The sequence below is a fragment of the Equus caballus genome, chromosome 21, assembly GCF_041296265.1.
Source record: "Equus caballus isolate H_3958 breed thoroughbred chromosome 21, TB-T2T, whole genome shotgun sequence".
Taxonomy (NCBI): domain Eukaryota; kingdom Metazoa; phylum Chordata; class Mammalia; order Perissodactyla; family Equidae; genus Equus; species Equus caballus.
The window spans coordinates 18,230,375-18,249,798 of record NC_091704.1 but is presented as its reverse complement, the minus strand read 5'-3'; the positions used below and the strand labels follow the sequence as shown (position 1 = coordinate 18,249,798).

At 56.5% G+C, this 19,424-nt stretch overlaps 2 protein-coding genes across 2 annotated transcripts; both read left to right on the top strand.

Moving 5' to 3' along the window:
* The first annotated feature begins 1,417 nt into the window (after positions 1 to 1,417).
* TM6SF2 (transmembrane 6 superfamily member 2) lies at positions 1,418 to 8,815 on the top strand. The gene is made up of 10 exons (XM_001503465.5): positions 1,418 to 1,722; positions 3,357 to 3,460; positions 3,915 to 4,012; positions 4,082 to 4,185; positions 4,589 to 4,671; positions 5,275 to 5,399; positions 5,585 to 5,686; positions 6,228 to 6,320; positions 7,005 to 7,124; positions 8,075 to 8,815. The coding sequence occupies exons 1-10, from the start codon at positions 1,628 to 1,630 to the stop codon at positions 8,279 to 8,281; spliced, it is 1,131 nt and encodes a 376-aa protein (XP_001503515.1). The 5' UTR covers positions 1,418 to 1,627; the 3' UTR covers positions 8,282 to 8,815.
* Positions 8,816 to 10,220: 1,405 nt separating this feature from the next.
* HAPLN4 (hyaluronan and proteoglycan link protein 4) lies at positions 10,221 to 18,254 on the top strand. The gene is made up of 5 exons (XM_023625542.2): positions 10,221 to 10,353; positions 11,277 to 11,394; positions 11,691 to 12,053; positions 13,587 to 13,919; positions 14,301 to 18,254. The coding sequence occupies exons 1-5, from the start codon at positions 10,351 to 10,353 to the stop codon at positions 14,690 to 14,692; spliced, it is 1,209 nt and encodes a 402-aa protein (XP_023481310.1). The 5' UTR covers positions 10,221 to 10,350; the 3' UTR covers positions 14,693 to 18,254.
* Positions 18,255 to 19,424: the final 1,170 nt, after the last annotated feature.

Here is a 19,424-nt window from a genome sequence, read left to right as displayed (position 1 = left end):
TGACCTCCAGCCATGGGGAAAGTTGGAAAAGGAGGCCTCCAAATTGTGTGTGTGTGTACCAGCGCCTCCCAGACACAGAGTGTGAGGCCAGGCCCCTAGACAGGGCTGGACCAGACACCCCTGGCCCTGCAGGGGGAGAAGTGAGGCTGGGGTGGTAAGGAGGGCTGCCTGGAAGAGGGGATGTTGGGATCTGCCTTAAGGGGTGAGAAAATATGAGAGGGTCCATCTGGCAGACAGGAGAGAGGCTTGTGGGGTGTTGGCACCGCTAGAGTTGGGAAAGGTCAAGAAATGAGACTGGAGCCTCAGGTCAGCCCAGAGGAACCTGAACTTCACCCCACGGGCAACGCTCACCTGGGGAGGGAGGCTGTCAGGCAGGTGGCCAGAAGACCATCTTGTCACTGAGGCTTACAGGTGGGACCCAGCTGACAAAAGGCTAAGGGGCTGCATGGAGAAAGGGCCCTGGTTGGAGGTGGTGGTGAGGGTTAGAATCTTCCTGACCCCAGACTGTGGGTGCCCCGGGGCAGGAATCAGGTGGGGACCGCTCACCCTGTTTCCAGCAGCCACAAGTATCAGAGTCCAAGGCTGGTCGGAGGGCGTGACAAAGACATTGGGCCACCTTTCCCCACCCTACAGCCCTCTCCCTGGTCCAGCTCCCCTGCCCCCTTTGCATCTCCCCCTCCTCTAAGCTGTTCAGAACCCTCCCAAGTCCCCACCACACCCCAACCCCAGGCTCCTCCTTTCTGCTGCTTCAGCCACAAGCCTGAGCTCCTCCCTGCCAGGAACACTGTTCCCAAATTCCTCACCAAGGTGGCTCCATCCCCACCTAATCTCAGCCTGCCTCTTGAGCCCCCTCCCTCCACCCGCTAAGTGAGCCCAGCCTCAGCTGCCCACAAGGTGTGGAGGCTACATGGAAGGAACACAGCACAGAATCACTGCCTCTAAGGGACCCTCAACCCAGGACTATGGCTACCTGCCTTGAGATGGCCCCAGAACCAGTCAAAGCTTCACACGCAGACACGTGTTTCAGTTTGGGGCCAGGCATGAAATCTCAAATCCAAGGGCACTGAAGAGGACTTGCACCCAACTAGGTCAGGTTCCTCCATCAGCGCACACGGATAATGACCACTTGATCCTGGGGGGAAGAGGTGTGGGGAGTTAAAAAGGGTCCCCTTCGGGGTCAAGGTTGGGACGCTGGCGCCTTAGGATGAAGAAAGCAGAAGTGCAAAACGAGGCCTGGAGAACGAATTCCCTTAGAATGAGGTTGCTGGCCCGGGGTCTCTAGGACGCAGCCCCGGGCCTCAGAGCAGAAGCATCCCGAGGCGTCGTCTTCTAGCCTTCAATAAGAGGGAAACTGAGCCTGGGCCGCAGAAACGGCCAGGCCAGTGTGGACCGCGCTGAGCCGGACGAGGGTGTAGAGGGGGAGGGGCCTCGGAGGCTCCGCGGGAGCGCTCAGGGAGGTCACGGCTGCGGCGACCGGACCAGGGCGCAGCGGGGGGCGACCTTTGCGCGGGGCGGGGCCGGGCCAGGCTGGGTCCCTGGCAACCCCCCCGCCTAGAGCGCCGCCGCGGAGTTGCTGAGAGCCCTAGAGGCCGCGCCGACGCTGAGCCGTGGTCCGGGCTCCGCCACCATGGACATCCCGCCGCTGGCCGGCAAGATTGCGGCTCTGTCGCTCGGCGCCCTCCCGGTGTCCTACGCGCTCAACCACGTCTCGGCGCTCTCGCAGTGCGTGCCGGGAGGGCGAGGGCGGCCTCCTGGGGGGCGGCGGGGCCGGGCCGTGGGGGCGGGGAGGGAGGATGCGCGGGCGGCGGGCCTGGCTCTCTCGAACCCTGCGACCCCGCGCGCCTCTGGCCCCAGAAGGTGGAGGCTGAGCTAGAGGAAACCCCCTCACCCGGAAGTCCCCTTCCCGCGGGCCAGGATGCTGTGTGGTGGGAGTGAGGGCGCTCGTGGCACGTTTGAGGCCTGGGGAGAAGGGAAGTTGAGAAGCAGAGCCCCCCACAGGGCAGGGTTTGGAGGGTTTCTGGGGTTTTCCCAGGGATGTGCCCAGCACCGGCTCCAAAGTCGCCAAGGGTCAAAGTATTGCCCCAGACAAGGTTCCAGTGACCTGGCTCTTGCCACACATATGCTCTGCTCCACCGCCCCTTCCAGACGGTCCCTCCATTACCTGTCTCAGGTCTGAGACTTTCTTCATTTAAGGGCTGGCACAGCCTGTCCCAGCCTCAGTTTCCCCTATATTCTGCCACCTCCCCTGTCCCTGACTCCTAACCCGAAACCCCAGCCCTGTGGATCCAGCCAGTGTGTACCAGGCATCTGCAAGCTCCTCACACTTCCAAACCCAGCTCAATCTAAGACATGGAGTAGAGGGAGTCTTGACTGTGGGGTTGGCTCCTTAGGGACAAATTCCTGGCTCTGTCCCTGTGGGCCCTGGGTGAGCCAGGTTGCCTCTGGGAGCCTCAGTTTCTTGATTGTGTAATGAACATAGTCCTAGATCTCATCCCATAGTTATGGTTAAGGATTACGACTTGTGTGCAGAGACTCTGGTGCAGTCTCATCTGGTTATTATAATTGTCATTGTTGGTCAGAGGGGGCAGGATGGGGATCCTGGGGATCAGAGGGGTTCACAAGGTAGGAGCCTGGAGAGAGTGTAGGTGAGAGTGTGTGACCCTGGATAGGTCTCCTGCCCTCTCTGGGCCTTGGTTCACCCACCTGTTGGGGGCTGCCCAGAGACCTGGCTTCTATTATCTGTACAACTGGGTGACCTGCCTTATCAGGTTGGTGAGGACAGATCAGGGCAGAGGTGGGGTGGAGTTGATGGAGGCATTTGGACTTTAGCCCAGAGGAGTCGGGAGCTTCAGATAGTGAGGTGTACAGAGCCAAGCACTGGAGACCCTCTGGCAGGCGTGAGAGCTGGATCTGGCCACAGAGGGGATCCACGTTGTTGAACCACTGACTGAGCAAATTGAGTCAAACATATTCCAGCAAATGATAGGATAAATCATACACTCAGAAGGTGTTGACAGATGCCCCCTTTGTACCTGGCCCAAGTCAGGCAATGATTCTTTTTGAGGAGTCAGGGAGGGCTTCCTGGAGGAGGAGCCATGAAAGACGGCTCTTGAAGGATGAGTAGGAGTTTACCAAATGGTAAAGAGACTTCTGGAAGGAGTTTTCAGGAGAGGGAAACAGCTGGGGCAAGAGCCTGGTGATGGGAAAGGGCAGTTTCAGGGAATGGCATTCCTGGACAGACAGACACTTCAGCCTTGACACCTGGAGCTTCCCAGAGGCTGCTCTTGCCCTCACCAGGGTGGAGTGGGGCCTTAGCACTGGGCCCGGCGTCCCTGACTTGGTTTTCTCCTCCACAGCCCCCTGGGGGTGGTGTTGATGAGCGCCCTGATCCTGGGTCTGCTATTTGTGGCTATCTACAGCCTGTCCCGCGGTGAGATCTACTACGACCCGCTTTATGCTGGTGAGTCAGTGGGAGGGTCCTATGGAAGAGAACCGTGTGAGCAAGGGCCTCCTCCATCAGACTGAGGGCCCTTGAAGGGGCTCCCATCAGACTGGAGAACCTCAGAGACATTGGAGAACCCGCATTGACTGGGGAACCTCAGAGGGCCTCCCCTTTCAGACTTTGTGGCTCCTGAGAGCCGGAACTGTGTCTTCCCATCAGACCAGAAGCCCCTGAAGACCGTGCCTCCCCATCACTCTGGAATCTCCTTGACGGCAGGGACAGTGCCTCTCCCAACCTGGGAACCCCCAAAGGCAGGGACTGTGCCTCCCCATGAGGCTGGGCTGTGGGTCATGTGACCTACGGAGTGGGGACTGGGAGCAGTTGGGCGCAGTCTTTGCTTGGAATCTGGGTCCTTGAGCGCAGCCTCAGGCCCCGCCCAACCCGGGCCGTGCCACGCCCACTCTCCCCATAGTATTCGCTGTCTTCGCCTTCACCTCGGTGGTAGACCTCCTTATCGCTCTCCAGGAAGATGGCTATGCGGTGGGCTTCATGGAGTTCTACACCAAGGAGGTACGTAGCGGGCGGCCTGGGATTCCCCCTGCCCCGCTGCCAGTCTGAGCCCTGGGCCTGCCCTCGCAGGGCGATCCGTACCTGCGGACCGCGCATGGAGTCTTCATCTGCTATTGGGACGGCACTGTTCACTACCTCCTCTACCTGGCCATGGCCGGCGCCATCCGCAGAAGGTGTGCGGGGTGGGTGGGCTCGCGCCTAGACCCTGGGAAGGAGGTGAATTCCTCAGGTGGGGTCCAGGCCAGGGTGGAGGCAGAAGTGTCTGTAGGGGAAATCAGGAGGGCTCTCCAGGGCTCTAGCCAGGGGTGGCAGGAGAAGGGTGTGGGGAATGTTGCAGGTGTAAGTGACGGTCAGCTCTCTTCTCTTGTACCACCTGGTGCCTGGGCAGACACTTCTGTCCTTGGATAGAGGATGTGACTGTTCCTTCCCTCATTCAACTACCTGTTGTCCCTTCTGTCCTGGGCAAATCTTGGAGGGACCCAGAGCTGAGGAGCCCAGGGTGGTCCCTGAGCCCTGGCTGGGGCTCTGAGATCAGGGGACGGGTGTCTACTGGTCACCTCTCCATCCATCACCCAGGAAGAGGTACCGGAACCTTGGACTCTACTGGTTGGGATCCTTCGTCATGAGCGTCCTGGTGTTCCTCCCAGGAAACATCCTTGGTAAAGACTCAGCTTTGAGGAATCCCATCCCCGCAGACTGGGTCACTGCTCTGCACCTGGAGGTCCCCACTGGGTCCTCCATCCCCTCCCCAGTGCCTGTAGAGGGCCTCCCCCCCATGCCTGTCTATGCACAACCTCAGCCAGCAGCCTGCCCCCGCCTTCCCCATTTCCTCTTGGGTGGAAGCGTGTCCCCCCTTCCTCCCTAGGCTGCAGGGCTCCTAACCCCAGAGATTTAGCCCAGAATGCTCTTGACACAGGAAGGGGGTTTTAAGGCAGATCCATGGGGCAGAGTGAAAGCTTCACTGGAAGGTCTGGGGAAGTCAGGCAGAGAAGGCAGCCCAGGATGTGGGGATGACTGAACAGGAGGAACCCCAAGGTATATCCAGGGGGAACAAAGAACAGCTGAAGTGTACCCATATCTGGAAGGTAAACTGAGGCAGGCCAGGCTGAGGAGCATGGACATCATCTTATGGGCAATGGGGCGTCAGAGATGTTAGAGCATCTGCAAGGATGGCATTTAAGAATCAAGACTTACAGCTAACAGGTCTGGCCAGGCCTGGGAGATCCTCGCTGAGTGACACGCCCTCTCTCCTACCATGACAGGCAAATACAGCTCAGAGATTAGGCCCGCCTTCTTCCTTGCCATCCCCTATGTGCTGGTCCCATGCTGGGCTGGTGTGAGGGTCTTCAGCCAGTCCCAGGCACCAACCTGCTGCACCCCCAATGTGGTGAGTGCCTTGCCCCTAGCAGGCCTCATGCCAACATGCCAGAATGTCCCCCATTTGAGTTGTCTCTGGTCAAAAACATTGTCTCTTGGGAATGATCTCCTTGGTCATTAGGAAAGAAGGGATGGGCCTTTATTGAGTGCCTGTTGGATACCAGACTTCTCATGCTGGTGCTTCCCCATGTGCAGGTGCAGGAGGAACAAAGAAAGGGCCTCCTACAGCGCCCAGTTGACCTGGCCCTCATCATCTACCTCACTCTTGCTGGGTTCTTTACCCTCTTCCGGGGCCTGGTGAGTCTGTGCTGGCCAGCCTACACTTCGCCCACCTCCAGCCCTGCTCCCCAGCCCACCCCTCCCACACATGTTCCTTTACCAAGTGAAAAAAGGCCACTGCTGTCCTGTCTGATCATCCACAGAAGTTCTTCATCGAGTCTCACCTGAGTCTTCCATGCAAAACTCCATTCCCTGTAGCCTTCTTCCCATGTCCCCCTTTCCTCCCTAGGCTGCTAGGCTCCTGACCCCAGGGATTTGGCCCAGAATGCTCTTGACACAGGAAGGGGGTTTTAAGGCGGATCCATGAGGCAGAGTGAAAGCTTCATAGGAAGGTCTTGGGAGGTCGAGCAGAGAAGGCAGCCCAGGATGTGGGGATGGCTGAGCAGGAGGAACCCCAAAGTGTATCCAGGGGGAGCAAAGATATCTGTGATTTCCCAGCCAGAGGGAGAGAACCAGGGTTGGGGGGGGGCCGGAGCAAGGGGTGGGAGGGTGGAGACTTCTTGTAGGAGGGATGTTTGAGGTGAGGTCTGTCAGTTGTTGGTTCATCTGTCTACCCCAGGTGGTTCTTGACTGCCCCACAGATGCCTGCTTTGTCTACATTTATCAGTATGAGCCATACCTGCGGGACCCTGTGGCCTATCCAAAGGTGCAGGTGAGAGGGCGGGTGGGAGGAGAGGGTCACAGTCCTGCCACAGGTGGGGATCCACTGGGCCTCTTTGAAGCAGGTGCCAGAAACACAAGTCAGACTGGCAGAAACACAAATGGAATTTATTGTTCTACCTAAAAAGCACAGATATGACCTTCAGGTATGGCTGGATCCAGGAGATCAAAGATAGCTCTGTCTCTGGGCTCTGCTTTCTTTGTATGGGCTCCACTCCCAGGTAGTCCCTTTGTGGGATGGCAGAGGCAGCCTTGAGCAGCTCCAAGCCTCCGTCTACCCTACTTAGCCACCACAGAGCAATATGAGCCCTTATTTCCCTAGAGCTTAAGCACAAGTCTCAGGCAGGCTCTCATTGGCCCACTTTGAATCACATGCCCATTATCATCTGACCATTGAGCTGATGATTATGGCCAGGGGGCTGGGGTGTTCTGATTGGCCAGGAAAGGGTCACATGCCACTTCAGGAGTAAGGTGAGTGGGCTCAGTGTATGTATGTGTATGTGGGAGGATACCCAAGGGAAAGAGAGGAACAATTTGCACAGGGTTGGGATGTGCAGAGAGCCTCCATCCTGGGTGGGGTATGAGGTTGGCCAGATCCTTCCTGAGGCCCCCGTTTCAGGGGTCTCTGGAAACCTGGCTGGGACAGCTGCTCACTCATTGGCTCTGTGCCCACCAGATGCTAGTGAACATGTTCTACGTGCTGCCTTTCCATGGCCTGGCTGCCTATGCCCTCATCTTTCCCGGCTGCTCCTGGCTGCCTGACTGGGCTTTAGTGTTTGCTGGAGCCATTGGCCAGGTGAGGTGGGGCGGGGGTGGGGTGGGCAGGTGCTTAGGGAAGAAAGTTTCTACCTGCCCATCAGTTGCTTTTGTGCTCACCCCCTAGGCAAGGTGATGCTGGGCCCCTCAGAGGCCCCAGCCACAGCTCAGTATCCCAGGATTCTCTAATCTGAGAGAGAAAGTGCTAGACACAGACACCTCCAACCTCTTGGGATCAGAACTGGAGAGAGAAAGGGATAGGGGCTGAGAGGAATTCCAGAGGGAGAAGGTTTCCCAGAAGAGGTAGCATAGAGGTGGGCTTTGACGTATGGGTATGAGTTCTCCCAGCAGGGAAGGGCATTCCAGGAATGGGAACAGCATGAGGAAAGGCACAGACAGGGACAATGACTTAGCAGAACTGTAATATGGCTAAAGGCAGAGGCAAGAGAAATTGGTAGCTAGATGCTGAGGGCTTTGAACTCTGAGCTTGGGAGCTTGTGCTGAGAATGATGGGGAGCTGTGGGAAGTGTTTGAGCAGTGGAGGGCCCCATCAGAGCTGGGGTCCTGTTTCTGGATTCCTGATGGGAAGTGATAAAGCCTGGGCCCAGGCCAGTACAGTGGGGACCTGGAGGACATCTATGAGGTAGACTCCACAGGTTTTTGTGTCACGGGCATCTACCTGGGGCGGGGAAGAGCAGGAGGAGGAGGTGGACCCAGGTCAGAGAGATTGGGTACAGGGCCCAGCAGACGGATTGAAGATGGTCCTTGTCAGGCAGCTGGGGAGAGGCTCACAGACAGATGGACAAAGACAGGACATGTGGGGACAAGGATATTTAGAGACAGACAGATGAACTGGAGAGGGGAGACAGGTCAGCAGAGCCAGCGAAACAAAGACAGGGACGCTCAGGGCTCCCCGGGGTGGCATGTCAGTGATGCTAGGACTTGTTCTCTTCTGGCTCCTGACACCCATCCTCCCTGTATGGCCACTAGGCACAGTTCTCGCACATGGGTGCCTCCATGCACCTGCGCACGCCCTTCACCTACCGTGTACCTGATGACACCTGGGCCTGCTTCTTCGTGTGCAACCTGCTGTATGCGCTGGGCCCCCACCTGCTGGCCTATCGCTGCCTGCGGTGGCCTGCCTTCTTCCTGCGCCCACCCCCCGGCCCCCCAGCCCACCATAAGAAGCAGCACTGAGGGGGCCGTGGGACTCCCCAGGACTCCGTGTACATGCTTAGCAGGCCCTGCCCCAGGAAGGGTGGGTTGGGTTTTTTAGAGGCAGGAGGTATGTCTCTGGGTGTCTTTGGTCCTGGCTATGGTGGTTTCAGGCCTGTGGGTGGGATGGGAGACCCAAGCACAGAGGGCCACAGCCACGCTGAACTGTCAGGGTACACCAATCCCACATGGATTCTTCTACTCTTTCCCAGAATTTACCCATCATCCCCCGCCATGGATGCTTTTAGTAAAAACCCTCTTGATGCCCAAAATATTGCTGCCTGAGAGTTTCAGGATGTAGGGACGAGGGACCTGCTTCTCTGACCCCATGAGGGCCTACCTATCACTGCCAGCGTGCCCAACAGGAGCTGGAGGTGCTGGACAGCAGAAGTCTGCCTTTGGTTGGTGTGCACGGCTCCATCTCCCAGATGGGGAAAACTGAGGCTCAGAGAGGACCAGAGACCTGCCTGAGGTCACTTTGAAATCCAAGCTCTGTCAATAAATTATAATAACTAATAGTGTGGCACAGTTATTAACCACCCACTGCATACCATGCCAGGGGCTAACCTTGGGTGCTGCACGCTGGATCTCAACCCGTATTCCAGATGGGAAAACTGAGCTGCAGGAGTTGAAGGTCCTGGCTGAGCTAGGGACCAAGTCTCAGCCCAGCTAGTTCTACCACAGAGCCCAGAACCTTGCCTCTGCTGTCTAGTTGGCTCATATTTTGGAAAAACTGAGGGTGAAGGGGCAGCCAGAGGGTCAGGGGAAGGGCTCATTGTTTCCTGATTCCATTTTTGAACTTGAGCGAAGGGCCAGGCTCAGGGGTGACTGGGTCGCAGAGTGGGTCAAGGGCTTGATCAGACTCCCCTGCTCCCCACCTCTAGTAACACTCTAGCAACGCTTATTAGGCACCTATTGTAGTCTGGCCATTGGATCTTTTTTTTTTTTAAAGATTGGCACCTGAGCTAACATCTGTTGCCAATCTTCTTTTTTTTTTTTTCTTTTTCTCCCCAAAGCCCCCAGTACATAGTTGTATATTCTTTTTTACTGCTGAGGAAGACTAGCCCTGAGCTAACATCTGTGCCATACTTCCTCCACTTTATATGTGGTGCGCTGCTACAGCATGGCTGACAAGTCGTGTAGGTCTGCACCCGGGATCTGAACCCGGAGACCCCGGCCGCCTAAGTGGAATGTGCTGAACTTAACCACTGTGCCATGGGGCTGGCCCCACATAGTTGTATATTCTAGTTGTAGGTCCTTCTGGTTGTGCTATGTGGGATGCCGCCTCAGCATGGCCTGACGAGGCCATGTCCACTCCCGGGATCCAAACCCGGGAAACCCTGGGCCGCTGAACCAGAGCACGCAAACTTAACCACTTGGCCACGGGGCCGACCCCATGGCCATTGGATCTTCACCAAAGAACCAGCAGTCCATAGCCCAGAAGTGGAAACTGAGGCTTAGAGAGACCAAGCATCTCTTCCAACTGCCCACAGCCAGTGAGGGGCAGAGTCCGATTTGGCCCTGTTGCTGTGTGTCCCCTCTGCAGAGTGTGTGACTGTTGTGGGGCCCCCATCCTGCAGCGTGAGCACCTTTTGGGTGCCAGAGCCCAGGACCCCGCGTTGTCACCCAGTGACAAACAGGAAAACAGATCTGCAGGCCAAGCTCCTTTCCCAGGTTATTCAGCCCCCTGCCTACGCCGGGCGTCCAAGTTGGAAGACTCCATCAGGCCCCCTCCTCCATTTTAAAGACGGTTAAACCGAGGCCCAGAGAGTACCTCCGCGGGCCCAAGTCCAGCCAGCAGGGACCTGGTTCTGCACTCACTGTCGAGCGAGGTCCTTTGTCCGCCGCCCGCACCCAGGTTTCCTTTCCGTGTAGCGCTTGCCGCCGCTTTCCCTTTAACGGCCCCCCCCCCCCCGCCGCTTCCCTCCTCCCCTTGCAGGCAGACGCCGGGATTGCGCCGCCCGCAGGGACCTGCCCAGTCCTTCCTTGGGTGTGCGGGGGAGCGCAGTCTCGGCGCGAAGGGGCCGCTCGGTGGGGGCCGCACCCGCAAGATGGTGAGTGCGGCGGCGGGCGCGGGTCCCTATAGGTCCGTCTCTGGGATTCTGTCTCTCTGTGTCTCTGAATCCAGGTCCCTTGGTGTTTCTCTCCTCAGTCTCTCTCCCCGTCTCGATCTTTCCCATCCCTTCTCATCCTCTTATACCTCTTTCTCGAACTCTCTGCCTCTCCTCCCTCTCCGTCTCTCCCGACTTCTCTCTCCCTTTTTTTTTTTTCCTGGTTCCTTTTCTCTCCCTTTCTCTGAGTCTCTCTGTCTCTCCCTACTCCCGTGTTTCCTTCTCTGTGTCTCTTTCCCTCTTGCTCTCTCTCTCCCTTCCAGGCTCTGTCCTTCTGCATCTCTGTCCCCCTCTGCATCTCTTTCGCTCCGTCTTTCCTTCCTCTTCTTTCCATCTGGTTCTCTCTGTTCTGTCTCTCCCTGCTGTCTCCATCTCTCCCTGCCTTTCTCTTTTTCCCTGTTCTCGCCCTCTATCTCTCCCTCCCCCTGTCTCTCCCATTCCCTCGCCCCCCCCCCCCACCCCGCCCCCGCTCGGTTTGCTGCAGTCTCCTGGCGCACGGATAACCTTGCCGCTGTCGCTGCTCCAGCTCCTCCCCAGCGCCCCCAGTCCCGGGTCTGGGCCGGAGAAAGAAGGGGCGGGACTCCAAGCCTTCAACGTTGGGGTTAGGGGGTCAGGCGGGTTGCCCGCGCAGGACTAAGGGAGGGTGAGTCTGAGGCGTGGGCTTTGCGCAGGAGCGAGGGTGAGAGATCCTGGGAGGGTTGAGGGTGGGCCTGCCAGCCTTCTCCTTGGGGGAGTCCTCTGGGGTCCTGGCCCGGCTGGGAGCCTCGGCAGGTGAGAAGTCCTCGCCGCGGGGAAGGAAGGCCAGGGGGCTGGTCCTCTGACAGGCAAAGGCCAGGAGGCTGGACTGAGCCCCCCGCTGCCCCCAGGTGTGTGCTCGGGCGGCCCTCGGTCCCGGCGCGCTCTGGGCCGCGGCCTGGGGAGTCCTGCTGCTCACGGCCCCCGCGGGGGCGCAGCGCGGCCGGAAGAAGGTCGTGCATGTGCTTGGTGAGTCAGGGACGCTGAAGCGGGTCTTGCCCCGCAGGAGCCGTGGCCAAGTGTGATCGCCTGGGTGCATGGAGGGGGGAGGGCGCTGGGCGTTCCTCACGGCCACAGTCCCCCACAGCTCCTCCCCCTCTGAGTCCCCTGCCCCTCCCCAGTTCCCTCCCTAAACTCCTTTATCCAGCTGATTTCCTGACCCCCACCCGAGTCTTCTTCCTACATCCCCTCCTCAGGGTCCCCCTCCCTAGGGTCCCCAGCCCCACCCCCGGGACCTCTTCTGAACCCTATTTGGTCGCCCGCAGAGGGCGAGTCGGGCTCGGTGGTGGTGCAGACAGCGCCGGGGCAGGTGGTCAGCCATCGAGGTGGCACCATCGTCTTGCCATGCCGTTACCACTACGAGGCAGCGGCCCACGGCCACGACGGTGTCCGCCTCAAGTGGACCAAGGTGGTGGACCCACTGGCCTTTGCTGATGTCTTCGTGGCACTGGGCCCCCAGCACCGGGCGTTTGGCAGCTACCGCGGGCGGGCAGAGCTGCAGGGCGACGGGCCCGGGGACGCCTCTCTGGTTCTCCGAAACGTCACACTGCAGGATTATGGGCGCTATGAGTGCGAGGTCACCAATGAGCTGGAGGATGACACTGGTATGGTCAAGCTCGACCTGGAAGGTAACCAGCTCGTGAGCAGGATGCCACGCGTTTCTAAGGGAGGAGAGAGGGAGAGTATTGCACGGGACAGAAACCAAATCAAGTTGGCCTGAAGGAATTTAGAGGATGTGGGGGGGGAGGCAGGTGTAGGGTAATGGTTCTGATGTGGGGTGATTTTGCTCGCCAGGGACATTGGCATCGTCTAGAAGGAGGTTGCTGGTGGCATCTAGTGGGTAGAGGCCAGGGATGCTGCAAAACATCCTACAACACACAGCAAAGAATGTTGTCCCCAACAGCAAAGAATGATCCAGTCCAAAATGTCAGTAGTGAGGACGTTGGAAAATCCAGGGGTAGGTGGGATCCAGGCACTCACTCTATGTCAGGAATCCCTCCCTCAGCTCTGCTACCCTGGATGCGCTTTCCTCCGGCAGCTTTCCCCTGAAGGAACAGAAAAGTAGGGCCAGGCTTCCATCCTCCCAGCTTAGCAACTGATTTCCTAGTGCTAGCCAGAGTCCCAGAGTTGTCCCTCATAGGCCCAGCTTGAGTCACATGCCCACCCACGAGCCAATCACTGTGGCTAGGAGATGGGATGCTCTGATTGGCTGACCGTGGAGCTGGGAGGTGGGCTTTCTATGAAGAATTCTCTCCCACTTAGTTTGCTTCCTCAGTCCACCTTAGAAGATGCTAGGAAAGATTTCAGAGTCCTCACTTGCTGAACTTCCAAACAATAGCAAATAGCAACAATAGCAGCAGCAGCAGCTCTCCTTTATTGGGCGTTTTCTATGTGCCGGTGCTTGAAGAGCTCTCTGCAGTCTCTCATTTAATTTTCCCAAAAACCCTGAAAGAGACACTATTACGAGCAGATGAGCAACTGGCTCAGAGAGGTGACAGCCTTACTCAGGGCACATGCTAGTGAGTGGCAGAGCCAGGACTCAAACTCTTATCTGTCAGGCTCCAGGTCTTCTCTCTGGCCCTCTTCGGCTCCTTCCTTCATCTGCTGAGAGTACCCAACTCACCCCCAAGGTCTGCCCTTCCAGCACAGATACACAGAACCCTTGTGAGCAGAGTTGACTGTGAGTCCGATGAGGGACAATTTGTAAGAACTGAAGGTGGAAGGGAAACCAATTGTTCTGGACAATGCTGAGGATCAAAGGGATCCTTCCCCAGGGTCAACATTTCAGGGGCTTCCAGTGTTGGGGAGTCAGCACTGGACATACACATTCCCAGCTCCATGGACTCAAGGCTTAACAAGATGGAAGGTCCTAGTGCTGGGAGAATCTCAGAAGCACATTGGACTGAATGGAGGAGGGTTGTGGGAGCTGCGTTTTGAAGGATGAATAGGAGTTCAATAGGTGGAGAGAACATAAGCAAAGGGAAAGGCAGTGGACATGATTAAGTACGTTAAGGAGGAGGGTCAAGTGAATCCCAAGCTTAAGACAAAGGGGGCCATGAGGACTGGAAGGTCTAAGATGAAGAGTTCACACAGCACCCCAGATGTCAGGTCGGGGGGTAGCGAGCTGGGGGGCCGGATCTGACGCCCGTGTGTCCTCCCAGGTGTGGTCTTCCCTTACCACCCCCGTGGAGGCCGCTACAAGCTGACCTTCATGGAGGCGCAGCGCGCATGCGCTGAGCAGGACGGCATCCTGGCATCGGCCGAGCAGCTGCACGCGGCCTGGCGCGACGGCCTGGACTGGTGCAACGCGGGCTGGCTGCGCGACGGCTCGGTGCAGTACCCGGTGAGCCAGCCCCGGGAGCCCTGCGGCGGCCTGGGCGGGGCCGGGAGCGCCGGGGCCGGCGGTGGCGCCTCCGGGGGCGTGCGCAACTACGGCTACCGCCATAATGCCGAGGAACGCTACGACGCCTTCTGCTTCACCTCCAACCTCCCGGGTGCGTAGGCCCCGCCTACTGCAAGCCCGGGCCCCGGCCATGAGGCCCTGCCCCCAGACTGGCCTCTCCTGGGTCCCGCTACTTCTCAGTCTCCCTTTCCCACCCTCCACCCCACAATTATCTCTCTTCTGCCCTTCCTCCTCACACCGGCCCTCCGGGGTCTGGACCAGGAGATCCCTCCCCCAGGACAGCCACGGCGTAGCAATCAGGCATCGCCTGGCACCAACACTGCCCTGGCCGAGGCTGAGGTCCCAGGCCGCAGGGGAAGGGGTGTTCTTGAATCCTGAGGCTGGGGTCCTGGGCTGCAGGCGGTGGAGGGCGTCCTGAATCCCGAGGCGGGGTCCGGGTAGCGGCCCTAACCACTCTCCCACCCCATCGCAGGGCGCGTGTTCTTCCTGAAGCCGCTGCGGCCAGTGCCCTTTTCAGGAGCAGCGCGCGCGTGCGCTGCGCGCGGCGCGGCCGTAGCCAAGGTGGGGCAGCTGTTCGCCGCGTGGAAGCTGCAGCTGCTGGACCGCTGCACCGCGGGCTGGCTGGCCGACGGGAGCGCGCGCTACCCCATCGTGAATCCGCGCGCGCGCTGTGGCGGCCGCCGGCCAGGCGTACGCAGCCTCGGCTTTCCGGACGCCACGCGCCGCCTCTTCGGCGTCTACTGCTACCGGGCTCCCGGCGCGCCGGACCCTGCACCCGGGGGCTGGGGCTGGGGCTGGGCCGGAGGCGGTGGCTGGGCTGGAGGCGCGCGCGATCCCGCCGCCTGGACCCCGCTGCGCGTCTAGGCCCCGGGCGCAGATGGCTGGTGCGGACCGCTGGGGCGGGCGCTCGGCGGCTTGCCAAATGCTTTGCCGTCCCCTGGAGACGGACTCCGCCCCTGGAGATTGGCCACGCCCCTTGCGGTGCCTCCTGAGGGCCTTGAACACTGGCCACACCCCCTGAGGTCCCCAGAGACTAGCCAGTCCTGGGAGACAAGTCCCCTGGAAACTGACCAAGCCCCACCTCTCCTAGACAGTGGATTTCCCCTCCTCCCTCGACACACCCCTGGAGGCCAAGAGACCCTTGAGGTCCCTTGAAGATCTGCCAGGCCTCGTAAGGTCACCTGGAAACAGATGGAACCACTCCTGAGGTCTCCTGGAGGCTGGACCCCCGGGGTTATCTGGAGACTGGCCACAAGCCCTCTGCATCTCCCTGGAGACTGAAGACAGTTCCCCTAACAGTCACCTGGACACTGGATCCTCCTCCCCATCGCCTGTAGAGAAACCGGAAACCTCAGACTTCGCCAGGTGACCATGCCTCCGTGGTCACATGGAGGCTGTGAGCCCCTGTCCTCTCCCTTACGGTGACTGTACGTTGGGTACTCCCATTCTTCCCCCGTCGTCGTGAGTCCCCCGAAGTTTCCTGAGTAACAGCCCCACTCTTCCAGTTCCAGGGGAGACCACCCTTGTCTGTCACCTGAAAACAGACTGACACGCCCCCATCTGGCCTGCATGACTGGCGGCCACGCCCCACCCCTCAGGTATCTCTCTGAAGGGAGCAAATCCACCCCCACCTGATGGCCCCTTTCCTGGCTGTCACCAAAGAGACCATCCCCTTGGGCCCAGGGACCCATAAAATCCATGTCACTTGCTATGGACAAGCCACCCCTCTTGCCATTGTTACGAAGGTGACCAGCCCAGCTTCTACCTGCCATCTAGAGTCACACAGCCCTTCCCTCATCAGTCACACCCGTGGAGGTGGTGCCTCCCTCCTCAGCTGTAACCATGGATACCACACATTTCACATCTCACCGCCTGCACCCCAGAGACCTACAATTTCACTTCTTGCCGTCCCCATCCTGACCAACAGCCAGGGGAACCACCCTCCCCCGCAACTATCCAGAGAGAGACCCAACATTCAGTTCTCCAGCTCTCACCATGGAAACAGGCTGCCCTGTTCCCCAGCTCCTTGCTACCCTGCAAGCTCCACCCCCAGGCAGCCTGGACCCCATAGCTGTTGCCATGGAAACAAAACTCTGGTATCTGAGGTAACAGAACACCTGTCCCCTAGGCTTTCCTTTGTCCCACCAAGTTGTCACCATAGAGACTGTCAACGTTGTCCCCATGACAACTGACTTCCTAGCTTTCAGGAACTTCTCACCATGGGCTGGAACTGCGCCCCATCAGGGCTTAATGGCTGCCCCTTCACCAGATGGGCCCAGCCAAAGGCAGCATCCCCAGACACAGCTGGACTTTTGGAGCTGCTGGACATCCTCCGTTTGTGCACTCACTATACCGCAGACAGCAGCAGTGCATGAGACACCCTTGCAACACCCAGGGGTTTTCATTGCCGCTGTACAGACGAGCAAACTGAGGCACTGGCATGCTCTGGTCCTTTGAGCTGGGCAAGCACTGAGTTCCCCTTTTCCTCTCTGAGACCACATACCCATTCTCACCGAGCTCCTCTCTCTTTCCCTAACACCCCTCTCCCCCCCGCCACACGCACACAGGCACACACACATCCCTCCTTAGAGATCCAGGAAAGATGGAACATCCTTAAATCTCAAAATCCACCCTGAGCTCTAGGTTCTAAGGGGCAATTTGTGCTAAGGAGTCAGGACCCAGTCAAATTCCTCATTGTTGAGAGCCACCTGGGGAGACAGTCCATGAACAAGGCCACCCCAACCGTGGGAGACCCCAGCTCTGAGGTCTTGCCTGGATAACACCGGGGTCCCTCCGAAGCCCTCCTTATGGTCACTTCCACCTCAAGGAAACCCTTCTGTGAGTTTTGGAACCAGATGTGCTTAAGTTCGAATCCTGCCTCTGTAACCAGGTGACAAAACCCCTGAGCTGTTTCCTCCTCTGCACCAGGGCTGTTCTGAGGTCCCAGTGACTGCAAAGTATATAACAGAGGCTCAATAAATCTTTGTTGGGGTTTTTTTTTTTTTTTTTTTTTGATGAATGAGTAAATGAGGCAGCCAGTGGGTAATTACTTCATAAATGCATTTTGGTGAACAAAATGTTTCCCAGCTGGGAGTGCTTGGTAATGATCCAGATGTGAAGTCTCCCCTCATTTCTCCTGACTACACCCCCCCCCAATCTCTCTCTTCTCTCCCTTCCCCCATCTTGCCCTCACTCTCTCCCTTGAGTTGTCCCCACTCACCCACCTGTGGGTCTCAGCCTGTCCTTCTCAGCCTTGTCCTGATGGGGTAACTGACAAATCCAGTGGTTCCTCTCAATCCCCCCGGGCATGAAGTGTGTGAAACTAGAAGGTGAGTCCTGCACCAGGAAGGCAGAGAAGTTGCAACATTTCACTGGGAGTAGGGGTGGGAGGAGTGTGGGCTGAGGAGCATTGAAAGTTTCTGGGATACAAACAAAGGGAGACAAGAAAAATGTGTAAAAGTCTGATTAGGATGTAGAAGTGGGATGGTCGATTTCATTGCTCATCCTTCAATATCAGCTGTGACAGACTGAAATCACTCATCTGAAGCAGGGGCTTCAGTTGGGCCTTAGCTTCCTTGAAAAGGGGAATGGTAAGGGGCATGTTTCCAGAGATGAGTGCATAGGATTTCTTTCATCCCATCTTTTCCCTGCTGGCATCCTTTCTTCCATGGGTTCCAGCCACCTGGTTTTCCCATCAGTGTGTAACTTTCTCTTCTCCTTCTATGAGAGTCAGGAGGAGCTGACTCCACTCCTTTCAAGCTCAGCCAATGAGTGCTGGGACTCATCTCCCTGGGCAACCCTGATTGGCCCAGGAGTAGACATGGACCCATGCAGACCAATGAGACTCAGTCCCTGGGATTTTGGTGGACCCACATGCTGAGGGAACCTTCCTTCTGCTGGGGTCGCTGTGCTGTTGGAGTGGAGGTTGTAAGGATTCATCTGTTCCATGGCAACCTGGATAAAACCCTCCCTGAATCCAGAGATTCAGGAAAATGTCTATTGCTCCTGTCTTCCACCACCCAGTTCACTTCCCAGAGACATCCAAAGTTTCTTACATGTCCTTCCAGAGATGTTTTATGTTCATTCAAGCAAACATGCATATGTATTTCTTTCCCCCATTTTTACACAAATGATAGTGTGCAACATACACTTTCTTATATTGTAAAATTCATGTAACATAAAATTCACCATTGAAAACATTGTAAAATGTTCAATTCAGTGGCATTTAGTACATTCACAGTGTTGTGCAACCATCATCTCTTTCTAGTTCCAAGACATTTTCATCACCCCAAAAGAAAACCCAGTACTCATTAAGCAACAACTCCACGTTCCTCCCTCCCCATTCCCTTGCCCTGGAAACTGCTAATCTACTTTCTGCTCTATGGATTTGCCTATTCTTGTATTTCATATAAATGGGATCATATGATATGTGTCCTCTTGTGTCTTGCTTGTTTCACTCAGCATAAGGTTTTTGAGGTTCATCTGTGTTGCGGCGTGTATCAGGACTTCAGTCTTTTTTATGGCTGAATAATATTTCATGGTATATATATAGACCACATTTTGTTTATCCATTCATCAGTTGATGGATATTTGGGTTGTTTCCACCATTTGGCTATTGTGAATAACACTGCTATGAACGTTCACATGCCATGTATACTTTTAAAGTAATTCTTCTTTTGCTTAATAATATATCTTTGAGATAGTTTCTATCAGCATAAAAAGATCACACACACACGTTCTTTTGAGGGTTGGCAGAGCATTCATTGTTTGGATGCGCCATCATTTTTTGTAGCCAGTCTCCTAGTCGTGGACATTTAGATCATTTCTCATATTTTGCTGTGAATAATAAGTACCAACATCATCTCACACAAGGGCAAGTATAACTGGAGGATGGTATCAGGAGTTGTTTGATCAAGAGGTCAAAACTTGCCATTCTGATAGTGATCTCCACTTCTTCTTAGAGGTGGAACCAATTTATACCCCACCAATAGTAGATGTACTTGCCTGTTTCCGCACCACCTCACCAGCATTGTGTGTTATCACTTTTTACTTTAGCCCACTTGACAGGTAAAAAGTGATATCTCATCGTGGTTGTCACCTGCAATTCTCTTATTATGTGTGAAGCTGCACATCCTCCACTTTGACCTTAGGTGCAACTGCTTGAGTAAGTCATAAATCATTCTCAGTTCAGGTACATCGTCATCACTGATCTATGGAAGGCCCTCTTCTAGTTAGATCTATTTGTTTATTCCCTTTTATTTGTATGCCCCTGTTTGTATATCTTGGTGTTCTTGAAAAATGTGTATTATTTTGTCGAGCATATGTTGTAGTTTAGCCATCTGTATTTCCTTTTCTGTGAACTTTTTGTTCATACCCTTTGCCCATTTGGTTATTGGATTATTAGTCTTTTTCCTATTGATTTGTAGTAGCTCTTTGTATATTAAGGCAACAAGTCCTTTATCTCTGATTTGAAAAATTGTTTCCAGGCTTGGGATGTGCCTTTTGACCTTGTTTGTGGTGTTGGCTGCTACTATTGCTTTTAGCATAAAGCCCAAACTCCTCACTATAGCCCATATGGCCCTCAGTGGTCCATCTT

Coding starts and splice junctions, on each gene's coding strand:
- TM6SF2 (XM_001503465.5), top strand. CDS start 1,628: ATGGACATCCCGCCGCTGGCCGGCAAGATTGCGGCTCTGTCGCTCGGC. Junction 4,013..4,081: donor TGGAGTTCTACACCAAGGAG/GTACGTAGCGGG, acceptor CTGCCCTCGCAG/GGCGATCCGTACCTGCGGAC. Junction 7,125..8,074: donor TTGCTGGAGCCATTGGCCAG/GTGAGGTGGGGC, acceptor TATGGCCACTAG/GCACAGTTCTCGCACATGGG.
- HAPLN4 (XM_023625542.2), top strand. Junction 11,395..11,690: donor GAAGGTCGTGCATGTGCTTG/GTGAGTCAGGGA, acceptor GGTCGCCCGCAG/AGGGCGAGTCGGGCTCGGTG. Junction 13,920..14,300: donor CTTCACCTCCAACCTCCCGG/GTGCGTAGGCCC, acceptor ACCCCATCGCAG/GGCGCGTGTTCTTCCTGAAG.